Below are 18207 nucleotides of genomic sequence, written 5' to 3' on the forward strand. Positions count from 1 at the left end.
TTTCCCTTTCTGGATAGATTGCTATTTGTAGTGGAAATGACATATGCATGTATTGCATGATAAATGACTTATTGTATCCCTGGCATTTTGCTATCCCATTAGTAGCTTCTACAACGTTACGGTGATGAGGGATGACCCAGCTTAGATTCGTATGTGTACAGGGTGTTGTCCTGTTTTCCCTCCGCACATATATGTAATTGGGTTTGGATCCTCGGCCACCTCTCCCTGCCTGTGCTCCAGGTGGCAATAACACAGATCACATTAGGATGCCGCCTGTGTGTGCAGTTTCTGTTCTTGCCAGCAGCCAGCAGCATGAGGATGTAAGAGAGAAAGCAAGTCACAGAGAAGGGAGAGACACAGAAAGGAAGAGAGAGGCAGAGAGGTTGGTTCTTCCCCAAAGATCCTCATTCATTGACTCTCTAAGCTGCTCACAAGAGCTCCTAGGCCACCTGCAGCCCCCAGCTTCTTCATGTAGAGGTCTTGTCCCTGGAGTCAAGGATACAGGAGATCTGGAAGTGGCATCCCAGTCCTACATCCCTCCTCTTTTTCCCACCTCGCAGGCTGTCTTTGTCTTTTCCTGGGACGTACAAGGGGAAGGGAAGAGAGAAAAGGGATCCGCGGAGGAGCAGAGGCAAGAAGGAAGATGCACATTAATCGGGAGATTTCCGCCAGTAAAGGTAATAGTGCTTCTCAATGCATCCCCTATAGAGCTGTGTCCTTGTCTTCTGCTGTGCAATGTACGGGGGGCACACCTTGCACACCTCCTGACCTGCTGGCACAGGTAGACCCACTGGTCTAGGCACGCGTCCAGGAACTCACACTGATCTGGGTTGTAAGGTCCCATTGCCCTGAATATCCCCGGCACTAAGGTTTAGGGTCTCGGGCGGAAGGTTGGGTCACACAATAGTTAATTTTCCGGAGTAGTGCTTGGCTTGGTGCTTTGTTTGTTTCAGTCTTGTGTGCTTAGGAGTTGCTCCTGATCGGAGCTGACAATCTTCATCCCATATCCTTCTCTGCGTTACTTTCTTGTGTGTCAGATTGGAAGAAGGCGTTTATGATAATCGTCCACTTTACATATTGCTGTGCTCTCACGCTCAAGTTTACAGATTTGTATTCTGTGCATATTCATCAGCTCTATTAGGTTCTAGCTGATTGACTTCAATATTTATAGCTGCACCTGCTGCTTCTACAAGGTGCAACAGCCTGGCGTTAGGAACGCGGGTAGTGGAGAGACGGCCGCCCTCTGTCCCGTCACCCCTGGGACTCCCTCATGGGACCTAGGGTCCCACTGACCTACAACCCTTACCCCAATGTCATTCTTCACACTCCATACTTGCCGTTATACCTTGCCCTTTGTCCTTTATTTTCCACACTGACCATTATCTTGTCATCTCCTTCATTATTAACCTCTCCACCTTTCCTACGAAGATACTACGCACTGCATTAACCCTTGACTCCCATGTGGACCCATGACGTATATTATTTCCTTGCGCAGCTCTTTACCTGTTTTTCTACCCTGTGTACTAAACATGATTTCATTCTTCTATCCTTATTCTGTCTCTTCCTACCTTTTGCATCCTCCTCCCCAACTCAACCATGACCCATTTACCTGCCTTTTGTCCATACACTTTACTATTTCCCTGCGTTGTGCCCCTGGAATTAGTAGAACCTTTTTTTTCTATTTTGCTCCTGATTTCTTCTTTTCTCACGTCGGGAATGATCAATGCGACCTCGTCACCTTTTCTTGCATTAAGGATGACGTATCCTAGCAAGGGAACAAGTGGAGCTGGGAATGTGCGAATGTACGTGGAGCTCATGGACGAGTCTGTACCGTGTGTTATGAGCTCCTATTGTATTCTTCCAAACAGATACAGAGAGGGTGATCCGGTAATGATTACAAGGAGACGCTTTTATGCACATTGGGAATCGTTCTCGCAATTAGAAGGTTTTATGTTAAAACTTTGGATCCGTCTGCTGAAGGTTAAGTGGAGTTTTCTAAAGGAGGAATCAATACTAGAAACGGGCAAGCGGGTGAATCGTAGCCTTATAAATGAATATTTGCATAATATGTAGGTGAGGAAAAAAAAGCGGATGAGCAAAGAATAAGGAACTCAGGGTGGAGATATTTTTGGAACATAAAGGAAATAGAGCAATGTGTTCTATGAACATGTACAATGGTTTTGAGTAAATAGTTTAATGACGAAAGGCCTGAGAAAAAGCGATTAAAGTTTACTCAAGAGATTAGCTACCAAGACTGGTCTAACTGAGGAAGTAAATTCAATATCCTACATACCTTTCCATTTCACCACAAAGCTTTTATATGACACTAATTTGTATTATATTACATATTATTTGCATAATATACGGAGTTGTTCGGAGAGTCGTCTTCTCCGTCGCTTCTCCTTTTCTATGTAAGATGTGATCAGAAAGGTAAAATCTCAGCGAAGGGGAAACATTCGCGGGTCAATCCTCATAGACAATGTGATGAGGAGCTACAAATAAGTGACATCTGCCTTATGAATGCTCCTTATGGTAAGCTCACTTTCCCCTAAGGTGTGAAGATAATCCTGACCATATGACCATGTCTACAGTCGTGGCCACAAGAACACCATTATTATTATTACTGATTTTTATTGTCACGTTTGTATAAAGATGCCCACATGTGGGAAAGTATATAATATGGTAGCCCACATCGAGTTCTCGCACAGACGTTATGACCGTCAATATGTGATCACTTATCTGATGTGCAGATAGCAAAGTACTTGGCAGAAAGTTAAGGCAACTGTGACTTTTTATGCAATTTCATAGTTGAATCTGAAATCTTATGTCTTAAAGGAAGTTTTTGACCCAAGGGAAAACTTTCAGCAAGCAGCGCAGCTTGGTAAATTCTAAGAGTGTGTAATGCACGCACTGTTAGGATTCGGCTCCGCGAGAGGTGATCATGTGACTGTAAGTTCGCTATTTACTCACCTGCTGACTAGCTTCACATCTGATTCTTTCAAATCGCACATTTGTGGTTATGTGATGACTGCTCACATTGCTAGCAGAGTCGAATATTAAAAGCGAGTACATTACCCATTGTTAGTATTTAGCAGGCTCACCCGCTTCCTGAAATTTGGCCCTGGAGAGTGAACCTTTTTAATGGAAATTGATAACTGGTCAAATTGGATTAGATGTCATGGAATCGGCACCTGCAAGTGAATCTTAGAGAAGCTCCAGCTGTGAGTGGCCCATTCCTCCATCCCTATGGGCACTGTGACCTGGAAAATGACGTTTTCTCTCCACAGACAAAAAGTCTTATAATTGTCTTGAGAGGGTGATCTGGAATTAGGGTCATGGTCTTATTTGCCTTCAATATGGACATGTAAGGTCAGAGGGCAAATGTGCTACTTCTTCTCCTATCTTGTCATAGAGATGTATGGTGGCAAGAATCAGCACTAGCAGCAGGGGACATTTTGATTATTGCTTCGAGGTTCATTTCTCACCTATGTAAGTCCTTGAAAGATGCATTTATTAAAAAAATAACAATTAAAAAAATTTGCAAAACTTACAGTATATGAAATGCTCTCGGTAATAATAATAATAATAATCTTGCCGCTATGATACCGTTTAATGGTTGGTAATTGATCTTCTATTACCTGGCTAAAATGATGCCAAAACCTTTTTCCTTTAGGGTACATTCACACAGTTTTTGATGCAGATTTTGAAGCAGATCCACTCAAAAATTCACATAAAAAACGGCATAATTATGAATAAGATTACGATAGATTTTAATAAAAAGTCTACATTGCTGTTCATACAGCAAGATTTTTCCAGCGAAATTTTGAAAATTGCACCACGAAATAAAAAAGAAGGGACATGTCACATCTTTGACGCAAATTTTTCGTTAAGTCCACACCAAACTTGATACTGAAGCCAAAAGGCTGCAAAACCAAAACAATATATACACCTCCCAACCATCCCGGATGCAGTAGCACATTCCTGGATTTAGTAAGTATCCTGCTGTCCCAAGGGGTCGGCAATATGCCCCGACTACAGCTGTTTCTGTGTCTGTGACAGTGGGGAGCACTGTAGGGGCATCATACTTTGTGGGGTGCACTGGGGACACCATATTGTGTAAGGAAGAATCATATGCGGGGTCATCAGACGGAGTCTAGGAGGGCAATGGGGGTTCAGTATACTGTGTGGGGGCTATAAAAGGGGTATTATACTGTGTGGGAATACTATGAGGGTTTACTAAGGGAACTATTTCTATGTGGTCACACAAAAAAACTGGGCCGGTTTAAGCATGTGGCTTAGTGTATATAAACTTGCCACATGCAGTAATACTTGTCCTCCTTTTCTATCTTTCAAAGTTGGGAGGTATGAAAATATGTCGAAGAAAATGTGTCAAAACAGATCAGAAACTGTGTCAGAGCTGTAGACCTTGTAAAACCACTTTTTTGTTCACGAGTTCAGGCTTTCGAGCATTTTTACTCTTCAGGGTTTTGAAAAACATCTTGTGGGAAAAAGTGTATAGAATTTTTTCAAAACATTTCTCCCATGGAATGAGCTCCAAACTTAGGCTATGTTCACACTGTTAATGTTCTCAGGCGTTTTTTTAACTGAGCCAGTCCAAACAATGTCTGAAAAAGCACTGAGAAACCATATCTATCGAAAAACAACTCGCTGGTCATATGTTGAAGCTTTTGATCATTTTTTTAACTGCTTAAGGTTTAAAAAAAAACGCCAAGCAGTTAAATGTAGTGAGTGGATCATTCTTCGGCTGTTTTCACATGTTCTGATATTTCCAGTACCAGAAAAACCGGTACCAGAGATATCAGTGTCCGTGTGTGTAATACGTGCAGCACACGTGTGCCACCTGTGTGCTGCATCAGTACCACATGGACGGCCGCCGGGGAAGAAGCGTTACAGTAAGCGCTGTTCCCCGGTGGCTGGTGCTGAAGACAGCTGTCATCAATCTCTCCTGCTTTGTTGGCAATAGGCGCGAGCAGGGGAGAATGATGAGAGTTATCTTAAAGTCTGAATGATGACAGCAGGTGGGGGCTTTTGAGACTCTTACTCCCATCATCCGACACCTGCTGCCGCTAATAACAGGGACAGTAGGAGTGGATGATCGGGGTATTCCTCAGCCGCTGCCTGCGATCTAATGAAATAAATTAATGAAAAACCCGGCATTAGTTCTCCCCTATTTTCTTGAACCAACCAGGCAAAACTCACAGCTTGTGGCTGCAGCCCTCAGCTGTCAGCTTCTGCAAGGTTGGTTATCAAGAATAGAGAGGTCCAATGCTGTTTTATTAATTTAAATAAATAATTTAAACAAACGATGTGGGGTCCACCCCTTTTTTGACAACCAGCCTTGCTAAAGCTCACAGCTGGAAAGCTGGGGGCTGGTATTCTCAGGCTGGTAAGGGGCCATTGCTATAGGCCCCCCCAGCCTAAAAACAGCAGCCCCCAGCTGCCAAGAAAAGGCGCATCTATTAGATGTGCCAATTCTGGCACTTTGCCCAGCTCTTCCCACTTGCCCTGTAGTGGTAGCAAGTGGGGATAATATTTATGGGGTTGATGTCACCTCTGTAAGGTCAGGTGACATCAAGCCCATGGCTTAGTAATGGAAAGTTATATGTTAAATAAAGACACAGCCAGAATAAAATCCTTTAATTGAAAAAAAATGACACAGACTCCTTTATTAATGTCAATTAAACCATACTTACTGCAATGCCTAATTTCTGTGAAGCCCTCGATGTCCTGTAATAAAAGTAAAATAAAAAAACAATATACCATACCTGTACGTCGTTGTGTCCCATGCTCTAATCCATGTCTGGGGGCTAAAGAGTTTTCAACCTGGACAGTGCCAAGATGCGACCACCCGGCTGAAAACCACTGGTGAATGAGCTGCTGAGAGCGCAGTATCATTCACCAGCGGTGACATCATCACTGGCATTTTCCTACGGTCCTGAGGTCACCGCGGTTCAGCTCCGCCTCGTTGATGCCACCGCTGGTTAATCATGCTTCTTCCCCTTCGGCCTTCTGTGTGATACCGATGCGGCACACGGACGTCATCCATGTGCGGTACGTGTTTACACAGACCCATTGACTTCAATGGGTCCATGTGATCCATGCAGCTGCACAAAAATGGACATGGCGACGTGTGGGTCACTCGGAAACTCAGTCCGTGAAAAAACACAGATATGTGCACAGACCCATTCATTTGAATGAGTCTACCTGTGTCAGTGTCTCCGGAACATGTGAAAACTGTCACCACACGTACCGGAGCCACTGACGTGTGAAAGAGACCTTCAGCAGAAAAAAGTTGCATTTCCTCTAAAATGTGACAGAATTTGTACCAAAGTTTTAAGGCGACATAAAATCACTTCCATAAGGAGGATTGAAGTACATTTGTGACAAAAAATGTGCCACTTTTCAAAAAGTGCTGAATCAGGTGAAAAAATCTGAAAAACCTAAACTCTGCCCATAGTGGCAAACTGGAAAAAAATCTGATAAAACCATATAAGATAGACTTCAAAGAAGGGACAAATGGAAAGATGAATATGGCGCAAATAAAAAATAGCACAAGACACTAAAAACTGAAGCCACTCCATACTTTACTTTAGAAGACAATGGGAAGGCTAAAAAAACATCCAGAAGACACCTGGGCATCTTTTGGAGCGTTTCATAAGCAATTTTGCCTTAAAAAAATAGTCATTGTCTAATGAATTTAAGAAATGTAAGAAAATTGGGACAGATAAAAGCTGCACTGATGATTTAAAATCATCCAGCAATAATTGGGGTTAAAATAGTTTTAGCAGACAGGGAGTGGTTAGCTCTGGAAAAGTTGTTATTGTGTCCTGGACATCCAAGAGTAAGGCGTGTGCTAGAGCATCTCCTGTCAGACTGAAATAAGACAAGCTGAATAGCCCAGTTCTTCCTGGCAAGTGATTTCTGTAATCATAGAAGCAGTCAGGACAGCCAGGAACATCTTTATTACTTCAAGATAGAAGTGAGAGAGCTACAGCACTAGACTCATCCACCTCACCGCATAAGCAGGGAACAGTTTTGCCTAGGTTAAGATGCTGAGCGTGAAGAGAAGTTATCTGTAAAGAGACTGTCATATATGTTGATGAAGCATTGCATAAAGAGAAGTGATTTTGTATGATGAAAAGAATGTTAAATAAAACTCCTGTGATCAACGTCAGCTAAGAACTGTGTTATAGCTGTGTGCCTGTAAACGTTACCTCCCCTTTACTGTGAAGAATTATAATTAATGGCCGCCCTGAGTAAGATTTCTCTAGGATTCCAACAAGAACTCATGTTTCCATTGTATCACCCTCATATGAGTGGCATGAATGCAACATTATCCCTCCCAAAACAAAGGATTACAAAGTGTTACAAGGCTTACAAAAAAAACAAAACACAAAACGTTAATGAAAAACGCCAAAGAAAATGTTCACATTACACTCCAAGAAATGTTAAAATATAACCAAAACAAAGTGGGCAAAAAAATTCCAGCAATTTCTGATCAGGCTTCTGATTGAAAAGTTCTTCATTTTTGGGGCAGTATTAGACAATACTCACTGGGGCCACAAGGATCCCTATTGTTGCATTTGCGCCTGTGTTTTGTTGAGTATTTAGTGTTTTGCGCTGCTTTCTGTTTACCACTGTGGATGGAGTGTAGAGTCTACTCCTGATTCATTATTTGCAACTTTTCAAAAAGTTGCAAATTTTGTTGTAGCTGTTCTATAAGTGGCTCCTGGATTGATTTAATGTATGCCTTAAAACTTTGACGCACATTTTGTTTCACTAAAATATCTTTTTTTTTTTTTGCTAAAAACTTCCAAAGCAGGTTGCCAAGTAAAAATATAGAGCATTTTTCTTATTTTGTGAAAAATTTATGAACTGCGTGCACCGTTTTGATGAATTTGGCACAAAATAAAATGACAGCAAATGTCACAAGGCAGAAAAAGAATAGTGACTTGATAAAAATCGCAAATGATGAATCGGGCCCATAGTGTTTAAAACTGCGCAGCTTATCAATGAGACTTTATCCCTGAGGCATCTGGGAGGGTGATCAATAGTTAAGGCCGTTAAGGCTCCTATAAAAATGCCTGGAAGCTGAAATTAAATACTTAATTACTGCTACAATTTCCAGTGATTAAAGTGCACTCACAGTGTCTTGCTCCCAGCTGTCATTTTACATTTCTTCTATGGTTAACCCCACATTCCCACCAGTTGTCCGGCTCCTTCATAATGGTAAGTACATCATACTGGTCTGGCAACTTTAGTCATTTCTAGTTTTTCCACCTGACAAAAAAGTCATTGTTCCTTAGATTTTACTACTGTTAAAGTTCTTAATGATAGAGGATGATGTTAATGGTGTACAAAAATGACCTATATTTCCCGGTATAAGGCTGTGAGCACACGAGCGTATAAAAAAAAAAAATGATCTGATTTTTATCCAGAATAAACTGGATCTTTCATCTATATTGTCATCCTGTTTTTATACATCAGCAGTGATGAAGATTTACAAGACTTCTTTCCCATGTTAATAAATTAGAAATCGGAGGGGGAGCACAATAGGGTCTTATCCAAGGAAGGAAAATAATGTCAGATGACAGAGGGAACTGCTCATCTATCAGGGTTTTATTAACCCACATGGATTCTAGATCAGAGATGTAGCTAGGTTTTTGGTTCAGGGGGGCGAAGCTTCTGAGTGGGCCCCTAACCAGGTAACCTTGATTACAGCTCGGTGACGCGCCCTAATAGTGGAGGAGAACCTCAGCAGATGACCGCGCTGTTACTGAAGATAATCTCTATATAAAGACCAACATGGATATTACCGCCATATGGTCAGTGGTAAATACCAGCCCTACAGAACATATAAGAGATCACAGCACAGTTACAGATAATGACTTACCGCTGACGTTCTTTCTGATGGAGTCGTTCATTTTTCCCGTCTTTTCCATCTGGCCCAGACCGACATGACAACTTCCAGCTACAACTCGTCTACAGAGAATACAACAAAGACACGTTTCACGTCTCACATTCCAGCCCCATCACCATCTATTCCCAACCTGCACAAACTCCTCATCCTGCTGATACCCCAATACTGAGCCGCTGCTGCCGTATGTGTCTCCCTATTACTGCCCCTGATACCCCAATACTGAGCCGCTGCTGCCGTATGTGTCCCTATTACTACACCTGATACCCCAATACTGAGCTGTGCTGCCGTATGTGTCTCCCTATTACTGCACCTGATACCCCAATACTGAGCCGCTGCTGCCGTATGTCCCTATTACTGCCCCTGATACCCCAATACTGAGCTGCTGCTGCCGTATGTGTCCCTATTACTGCCCCTGATACCCCAATACTGAGCCGCTGCTGCCCTATGTGTCCCTATTACTGCACCTGATACCCCAATACTGAGCCGCTGCTGCCGTATGTGTCCCTATTACTGCACCTGATACCCCAATACTGAGCCGCTGCTGCCGTATGTCCCTATTACTGCCCCTGATACCCCAATACTGAGCCGCTGCTGCTGTATGTGACTCTATTACTACACCCGATACCCCAATACTGAGCCGCTGCTGCTGTATGTGACTCTATTACTACACCCGATACCCCAATACTGAGCCGCTGCTGCTGTATGTGACCCTATTACTGCCCCTGATACCCCAATACTGAGATGCTGCTGCTGTATGGGACCCTATTACTGCACCTGATACCCCAATACTGAGCCGCTGCTGCCGTATGTGTCCCTATTACTGCCCCTGATACCCCAATACTGAGCCTCTGCCGTATGTGTCCCTATTACTGCCCCTGATACCCCAATACCGAGCCGCTGCTGCCGTATGTGTCCCTATTACTGCACCTGATACCCCAATACTGAGCCGCTGCTGCCGTATGTGTCCCTATTACTGCACCTGATACCCCAATACCGAGCCGCTGCTGCCGTATGTGTCCCTATTACTACACCTGATACCCCAATACTGAGCCGCTGCTGCTGTATGTGTCCCTATTACTGCCCGATACCACAATACTGAGCCACTGCTGCCATATGTATCCCTATTACTGCACATTATACCCCAATACTGAGCCGCTGCTGCCGTATGTGTCCCTATTACTACACCTGATACCCCAATTCTGAGCCACTGCTGCCGTATGTGTCCCTATTACTGCCACTGATACCCAATACTGAGCCTCTGCCGTATGTGTCCTTATTACTGCCCCTGATACCCCAATACTGAGCTGCTGCTGCCATATGTGTCCCTATTACTGCCCCTGATACCCCAATACTGAGCCGCTGCTGCCGTATGTGTCCCTATTACTGCCCCTGATACCCAATACTGAGCCTCTGCCGTATGTGTCCCTATTACTGCCCGATACCCCAATACTGAGCCATTGCTGCCGTATGTGTCCCTATTACTGCCCCTGATACCCCAATACTATGCCGCTGCTGCCATATGTGTCCCTATTACTGCCCCTGATACCCCAATACTGAGCCGCTGCTGCCATATGTGTCCCTATTACTGCACCTGATACCCCAATACTGAGCCGCTGCTGCCGTATGTGTCCCTATTACTGCCCCTGATACCCCAATACTGAGCCGCTGCTGCCATATGTGTCCCTATTACTGCACCTGATACCCCAATACTGAGCCGCTGCTGCCGTATGTGTCCCTATTACTGCCCCTGATACCCCAATACTGAGCCGCTGCTGCCGTATGTGCCCCTATTACTGCCCCTGATACCCCAATACTGAGCCGCTGCTGCGATATGTGTCCCTATTACTGCACCTGCTGTGTGGTTCTCTGTGCCCTCTAAATTCTAAAGCAACCCTCTATGATATAGTAATGCCGGGTGCAAGTGCCCTAGAAAATAGTGCCCATATTTTGCCCCCTAAAAAGTAATATTGCCCTGTGTGCCCCTTTGATAACCACAGTAACCTGAGTTCCCCTATAACAATAAGTGCCCACTTTACATTTAATAATGTCCCAATTCCCCCACTCTACAGCTTCCCTATACACAGCATGATGCTCTCTTACACACAGTATAATGCCCCCTCACTGTATAGTACCACCCACACAGTATACTGACTCCTTAGTAGCCCCCAAACTGTTTGATGGCTTCAACAATGTATAATGACCCCCACACTGTAATCTCCATACTGTATGATGGCCCCCTAGATAGCCTCCATATACAGTAGCATAATGCACCAAATAGTCCACAATATAGTGTAATGCACTCCCCATAGGCAGACTCTCTAGCATAAGGCAGCACCCCCATAGTCAGACCCTGTAATAAAGCAGCCCTCATAGGCAGACCCTGTAATAAGGCAGCACCCCCATAGTCAGACCCTGTAATAAGGCAGCACCCCCATAGTCAGACCCTGTAATAAGGCAGCATCCCCATAGTCAGACCCTGTAATAAGGCAGCACCCCCATAGTCAGACCCTGTAATAAGGCAGCCCCCACAGTCAGACCCTGTAATAAGGCAGCCCCCATAGTCAGACCCTGTAATAAGGCGGCAGATCCCCATAGGCAGACCCTGTAATAAGGCAGCCCCCATAGGCAGACCCTGTAATAAGGCAGCAGCACCCATAAAAAATAAATAAATACTCACCTCCCTTCTTCCTGGTTCCTGCTTCTCCCGCTGATCTCCTGACAGCAGGCGCCATGTAGTGACATCATCGCGCCCGCTGTCAGTGTCGGCGACGTCAGACGCCGACACTGACAGGGAGATGATGGGAGAAGGAGCGTAGCGCTGTACCAACGGCTTCCTCAGGAGAACCTCCTATTCTGTAGAGTTTGGTTCTTCTGAAGAAGACGTGCTATATGTGATGTTTTATTGGATAGCACTTGGCCCATTGTTATAATATGGGGCAGCAATTATTTTCTCACTAGACGGAGGCCCGATGCGAGGGCGGTAATGTCATGATGGGGGCAGGCTTTGCAGCGTTGAGAATCTCTCCCCCATGTGCTCACCCACCTATCAACTCTCTCTTTCCCCATGTGCTGACTTCTCCTGTCTGTGCTCTCTTCTTTGACCTGTCTACCCTATGTGCTATCCCCCTTGTCTGCTGTTTCTCTCCTTCGTGTGCTGTGTTCTCCCGTAATGTGGTGTCCTGTTTGAGCTGTCTCCCCCCTGTGCTCTGTCTCTCTCACCCCTGTGCGCTTTCTCTCTCCCCCGTGTGCAGTCTTCTCCTCTCATGTCATCTCTTTTTTGACCTGCTCCTGGGCAGGGGAGGAAGCAAAAGATAAGGCTAGGTTCAGATTGCGTTAGTGCAATCCGTTTAGCGCCTAGCGCTAGCGGATTGCGCTTACACAATGTGTTGTAAAGGGGTCGCGTTAAATGTCCCCGCTCTCGCAGATCTCCGATCTGCGAGAGCGGGGAACGGACCGCGGGCGCGCCTCGGACGCTGCAAGCAGCGTCTGCGGCACGCCACAAAACACCGGCACATCGCTAGCGCGTGCCGAAAGTGACACACGCTAGTGATGCGCGTCCCCATTGCTGTTAATGGGCGCGCTAACGGACGCGTTGCACGGCGTTAATTTCGCCGTGCAACGCTGTCCATTAGCGCGGTCCCATTAACGCAATGGGAACCTAACCTTATACGGACATTGCAGCAGGAGATCGCAGAGGATACGTTTTGTGAGGTAAAATATTGTGTAAAAACAGTCAGTGAAATATTTTACCTCACAAAATGAATCCACTGTGATCCCCTGCTGTAATGTCAGTATTGTCTTTTGCTTCCTCCCCTGCCCAGGAGATGTGGTATGCTTTGTACAGGTTCAGACACAGCCAATTTTTAAAATGAACTTCCGTTCGTAGGAAAACCCCTTTAATGTGACCGGCTTCCTCTGCCTGTAGACACGTCGCGCATCTGCCGCAGGGATCAGCCGAATGACTCACTCAGTAAATTAGACCGCCGCCATCTTTGTGCAGACAGCTAGCGGTGGTCACATTGCGTTAATGGGCTGCTGTTAACGCAAGTGCCAACGCTCCATTGCGCTAGCGCAGATAGAGCTAGCAGATGCTCTATCGGTGCTAGCAGTGACGGACCCGGAAACGCTGCAGCCCGCGTCCCAGGGTCCGTCACTCAATGAGGGCACATCGCTAGCGCACGCCCATTGTGGGCGTGCGTTAGCGATGCGTCCGACATAGGGCATAATTGCAGCGTTAACGGACTGCGTTACACTGCGTTATGCCGCGGTGTAACGTAGTCCGTCTAACGGACGCCACAGACGCAGTGTGAATTCAGCTTAAGGCTGTATGAACACGTTCAGGATTTTTCGCATTTTTTCGGTGGTTTAACGCTATAAAAACGCGATAAAACCGCTAAAAAATGCTTACATTAAGCATCCGATTATTAGAATGCATTCCGCATTTTTTGTGCACATGCTTAGTTTTTTTCCCGCAGCGGAATCGCATTCCGGAAAAAACGCAGCATGTTCATTCTTTGTGCAGAATCTGGCACACATAGGAATTGCATTGATCCGCTTACTTTCCGTATGTGGCTATGCCCACCATGCGGGAAGTAAGCAGATCATGTGCGGTTGGTACCCAGGGTGGAGTAGAGGAGACTCTCCTCCAGGCCCTGGGAACCATATACCTGTAAAAAAAAAAAAAAGAATTAAAATAAAAATTGTGATATTCTCACCTTCCAGCGTCCCCGCAGCCTTCCCGCTCCTCGCGATGATCCCGTTCCCAGTAATGCCTCGCGGCAATAACCTGTGATGACGTAGCGGTCTTGAGTGATGCTACGTCATCTGGGGTCATTGCCACGAGGCATTACTGGGAACGGGATCATCGCGAGGAGTGGGAAGGCTGCGGGGGCGCCAGAAGGTGAAAATATCACGATTTTTTCTTTTTTATTATTATTATTATTTTTAATATTCTATCTTTTACTATTGATACTGCATAGGCAGCATCAATAGTAAAAAGTTGGTCACACTTGTCAAACACTATGTTTGACAAGTGTGACCAACCTGTCAATCAGTTTTCCAAGCGATGCTACAGATCACTTGTAAAACGCTAGCATTCTGAAAGCTAATTACGCTTTCAAAATGTTTGTGTGTGTTTAGCGGGAAAACGCATGCCAATTCAGCATGTGTTTTACCCGTGGCAAGGAGTTGATGAAATGCTGCGGAAATTTCCGCTGCAATTCCGGACGTCTGCACATAGCCTAAACTGCGCATGTGCTCCTCCTGTGCAAAGATGTTGGCGGTCAGTGAATAATTCGGCTGATCCCGGCGGTGGCGTGTTTGCGACGGTGTTCCGCTGGTGGTACCGTGCAAGAGGCTGTGTACGGCATATACAGTGTGTGTGTGTGGTGCGTACGGCATAGGATCCTATGACTAAGGGCGCCGTGGTGCGCCAAAAACACGTCAGGCAGAGAGTCTCTTTCTCTCTTTTTTAAAAATGCTTTTTAAAATGTTCAAATAAAATTGAAATTTTACTTAAACTGGATGGACGTGCTGGAAACTCCCTTCCTTCTTCCTCACTTCGGCTGAAATCACCAGCATGTACGGCACCCACCAGCTATATTCAATAGCAACGGTTTATTATATCTCATCGTGTCAAGCTCCTACTTTTCCCTCTCCCCCCCTCTCTCCCCCAGACATATATATTAAGATGCTGATTCGGCAAACAATCGCATCATCTTGTGGGTGCATTCGAAAATCGGATTGCACACACCCATACAAATCTATGGGTGCGTGTCAAACATCGGACTGCACTCAGGTGTCACCTGAGTGCAGTTCGATTACCGCAGACGCCGGTAATGGTGGAGACTGAGAAATTACTTTCTCCGCTTCTTCCATACTTATGCTGTGTTTCTCTGATGCAAGAGGATAGGAGCACAGAGCACTGACACTCGGATCACACTCATATATTTACATAATTGGCGTGATTTTCTCACATGAGAGAATAGACAGTTGTGTGATCCCTGATCGACTCGTATTCTGCTGCATTCTCTTCCTTGCTACCTATGTAGACAAATCACACCCTTCCTTAGCAATAGTTCAAAATCCCCTTGATTTGCTTTATGCATTTGATTTCTTTTATATATTTTTTTTTTCTGGATCATAAGCACCACTGATATAACTTGTTTTAATGTAAAAAAAAAAAAAAGTCATGCCGTCATCATGGTGTTGGCCGTCAGTGACTCCATTCTTACCTACAGCTGGAGGCAGAACATAGGTAAGCGCCTAATACTTGTCACATCTGAGGTTTCTATTCAGTTGTATCCGGTCTAGACTGTCCGCATAGTTTACTGCCGTGTGTACGTGCAGGTGATATGCAGAGATGTGGAGTCCGGGCTGATAAGTTTCCAGATCGGATGCAATAGTAGCAGACCACAAGCAGAGCGTTTACTTTATGGATGTAAAGAACGTCCCCATTCACTGACAGGAAGCGTAGATCTTGAAAACAGTGAGGATTTGCGGCGCAAAGTGAATAATCCAAATAAGACCAAATTGTGTATGTCTAGAAATTCTGCCCATGGAACAGCTGCAGGAGCCCAACGTTTTGTGACTTATGTTTACTAAAGGGGTTGATTGTAAAGTGCTGCGGAATATGTTGGCGCTATATAAATAAAAATTATTATAATTATTATTATTATTGTCTGGGACTTTAACATTGATGGCCTATAATTAGGATAGGTCATCAATGTCTGCGACACTCAGACTCGGACGGAATTGCTCAGATATGGAGCTGCACAGCACAGTTCTGTTGGGGGAATAGTGGTCGCAGCCGGTACGGCATAGTGCCCCCTATTGTATTGACTGTACGGTACAACCGTCGTAACGGAGCAGTTCTGGTTCTGACAGCAGCAACAGCTGATCAGCGGGTGCTGGATGTCACAACCCCACCGATCAGACACTGATGACCCAACCTGAGGCCATTAAAGTCCCAAACAACCCCTTTAACTTGTATTTATATAAATGGGGATCTTGTTAAAGGGGTAGTAAAACACGTTTATTTTTTATTTTTTTGCTTTTACCAAATGCTTAATACTCATCTTGGCAAGCTCCTATGCAGCTTCTTCCCAGGACCCCGCCGATCTCAGCCCGCAAGGCTTCAGCGACATATAGGCTATGTGCACACGTTGCGGATTTCCTGCGCATCCGCAGCGTTTTTTTCCATGCAAAAACACTGCAAATCCGCAAAGTGATTTACAGTACAATGTAAATCAATGGGAAATAATAATGCTGTGCTAAAGGGTGCCGAAAATTCCGCATGGAAAACGCAGCGGATTGAAAGAAGGAGCGTGTCATTTATTTGTGCGGATCTGCAGCGTTTCTGCACCCATTCCATTATAGAAATCCGCAGGGGTAAAAAAACGCGTTAAATCCGCAACAAAAGCGCACAAAATCCGCATTAAAAACGCATCAAATCTGCACCTGCGTTTTCTGCCAAAAGATGCAGATTTTGTGCAGAAAATTCTGCACCCAAATCTGCAACGTGTGCACATAGCCATAAGGGGCTGCCGCTGTAACTTCAATGGTGTGTACTGCAGAGTCGCATGTTTATCATTGCATTCCCGTAAGGAAAGACCCGGCAGGGGAATCAAGGAAGCGGCTGCCCAGGAGTCATGGGGTATTGGTAAGATATTACTTGTATTGTATTTTATAGTATTTCAAGATTTTGTTAAAGGGAATTTGTCAGCAGAATTTTACTAGGTAATCTGAGGACAGAATGAGGTAGGGGCTGAGACACAGATTTCAGCGATGTGTCACTTATTAAGCTGTGTACTGTTCTTTCAACGAAATGAGTGTTTTATCAGCAGGAGATTATGATTATCACTTCACAGACTCGTGTTTGTGTGAGACCTGGACCATCCACGCCCCTAGATTTGATTAGTAGCTCACTGTCAATATATAGCATACATAGAAAGCACGGATGGACCCCAACACTTGTATTGGTATTTTTAAAGGGAACCTGTCATGTCCTTTGTAGCATGTAAACTGTCCCCAGTGTGTTGTTAGTGATGCAATGTGCATCGCTAATGCGTTTTTTTTTTTCATTTAAAACGGTAGTGTAATCATGTGGAAAAGGCTCTTTGTATAGTTAGATCATACCTGCTCAATTAGTTAAAGGGGTACGCTCCATTGGGTTCAGTCACGTTTGTTGCCCACACAAATTGAATGATGTTCCCGGGGTTGCGCCCGACATAACCCAAATCAGATTTGAAAATCATGTGTTTTTTATCGCGTGCAGATTGCATGAGTTTTTGATGCACTTCCACTGTGGAAATACAGTAAAAACGCATGCGAGTTTTTTACCTGTGGATTTTCCACATCTAATGCAAGTTTATGGGTAAAATTAGCACGAAAAAACTCAGTGAAATTTCCTTGGTGCGGATTTTACTTGAACTATAAGGCCGGGATCACACATGCGAGAAATACGTCCGAGTCTCGCATGGTAATACCCGGCATTGCCGCTGTCACTCAAGAGCGGAGTGTGCGGCTCCATGTATTGCTATGCGGCCGCACTCTCCACTCCTGAGTGACAGCGGCAATGCCGGGTATTACCATGCGAGACTCGGGCGTATTTCTCACATGTGTGATCCCGGACTAAGACGCCATTTTTTTGGACACAGCGAAAATGCGCCGCGTCAAAAGCTCATCATAGAAATTTAGCCTAATTCTGTATGAGATCATGCTGGACACAGCGCCCCCTTCTCCGTGGGCTGTGTTTGGTATTGCAGCTCACTTCCATTCAGGTAATAGATTATTCTTCTCTGTAGGGTACAAAATCATGAGCACAGTGCCAGCATGGATGAATCTCAGCTTTAGGGCTTGTTTTCGCTTGCGAGGAACACGTCCGTATCTCGCATGTGGAAACGAAGCTCTGGTGCCGGCACTCCGGAGCGGAGCGTGCGGCTACATGTGTTGCTATGCGGCCGCACGCTCTGCTCCGGATTGCCGGCACCAGAGCTTCGTTTCCACATGCGAGACACGGCCGTGTTCCTCGCAAGTGAAAACAAGCCCTTACCATCATAGTTTTCTTACATTCGTGAAAATGATCATTAATGCTTCCGGTAATGAGCAGAGTCAGGTTTTATCTGTTGACAAATTAATAAAGATACGACTGGAACAGAAGAAGCCGAGCACTTCGCATTGTTATTATTCTTCATTGACAAGCTACTCGCCCAGTCGCCCTTTTTCTTTTAAGCTTTGAAAATTGCAATAAGATGTGGTAAAAAAAA

The 18207-nt window shown here is 45.0% G+C and overlaps 1 protein-coding gene across 5 annotated transcripts in view; it reads left to right on the top strand.

Moving 5' to 3' along the window:
• Positions 1-123: 123 nt before the first annotated feature.
• SYT7 (synaptotagmin 7) overlaps positions 124-18207 on the top strand; it is a 542375-nt gene continuing 524291 nt past the window's right edge. For 4 of the 5 annotated variants that reach the window (XM_069740293.1, XM_069740294.1, XM_069740297.1 and 1 more), the window contains exon 1: positions 254-677. In XM_069740293.1, the coding sequence (XP_069596394.1) occupies positions 644-677 (34 nt within the window). In that variant the 5' untranslated portion in view covers positions 254-643. Of the gene's footprint in view, positions 678-18207 lie in introns of all 5 variants that reach the window. The other variant, XM_069740295.1, reaches the window with a different exon arrangement.

Source organism: Ranitomeya imitator, chromosome 9 (genome assembly GCF_032444005.1).
Source record: "Ranitomeya imitator isolate aRanImi1 chromosome 9, aRanImi1.pri, whole genome shotgun sequence".
NCBI lineage: Eukaryota > Metazoa > Chordata > Amphibia > Anura > Dendrobatidae > Ranitomeya > Ranitomeya imitator.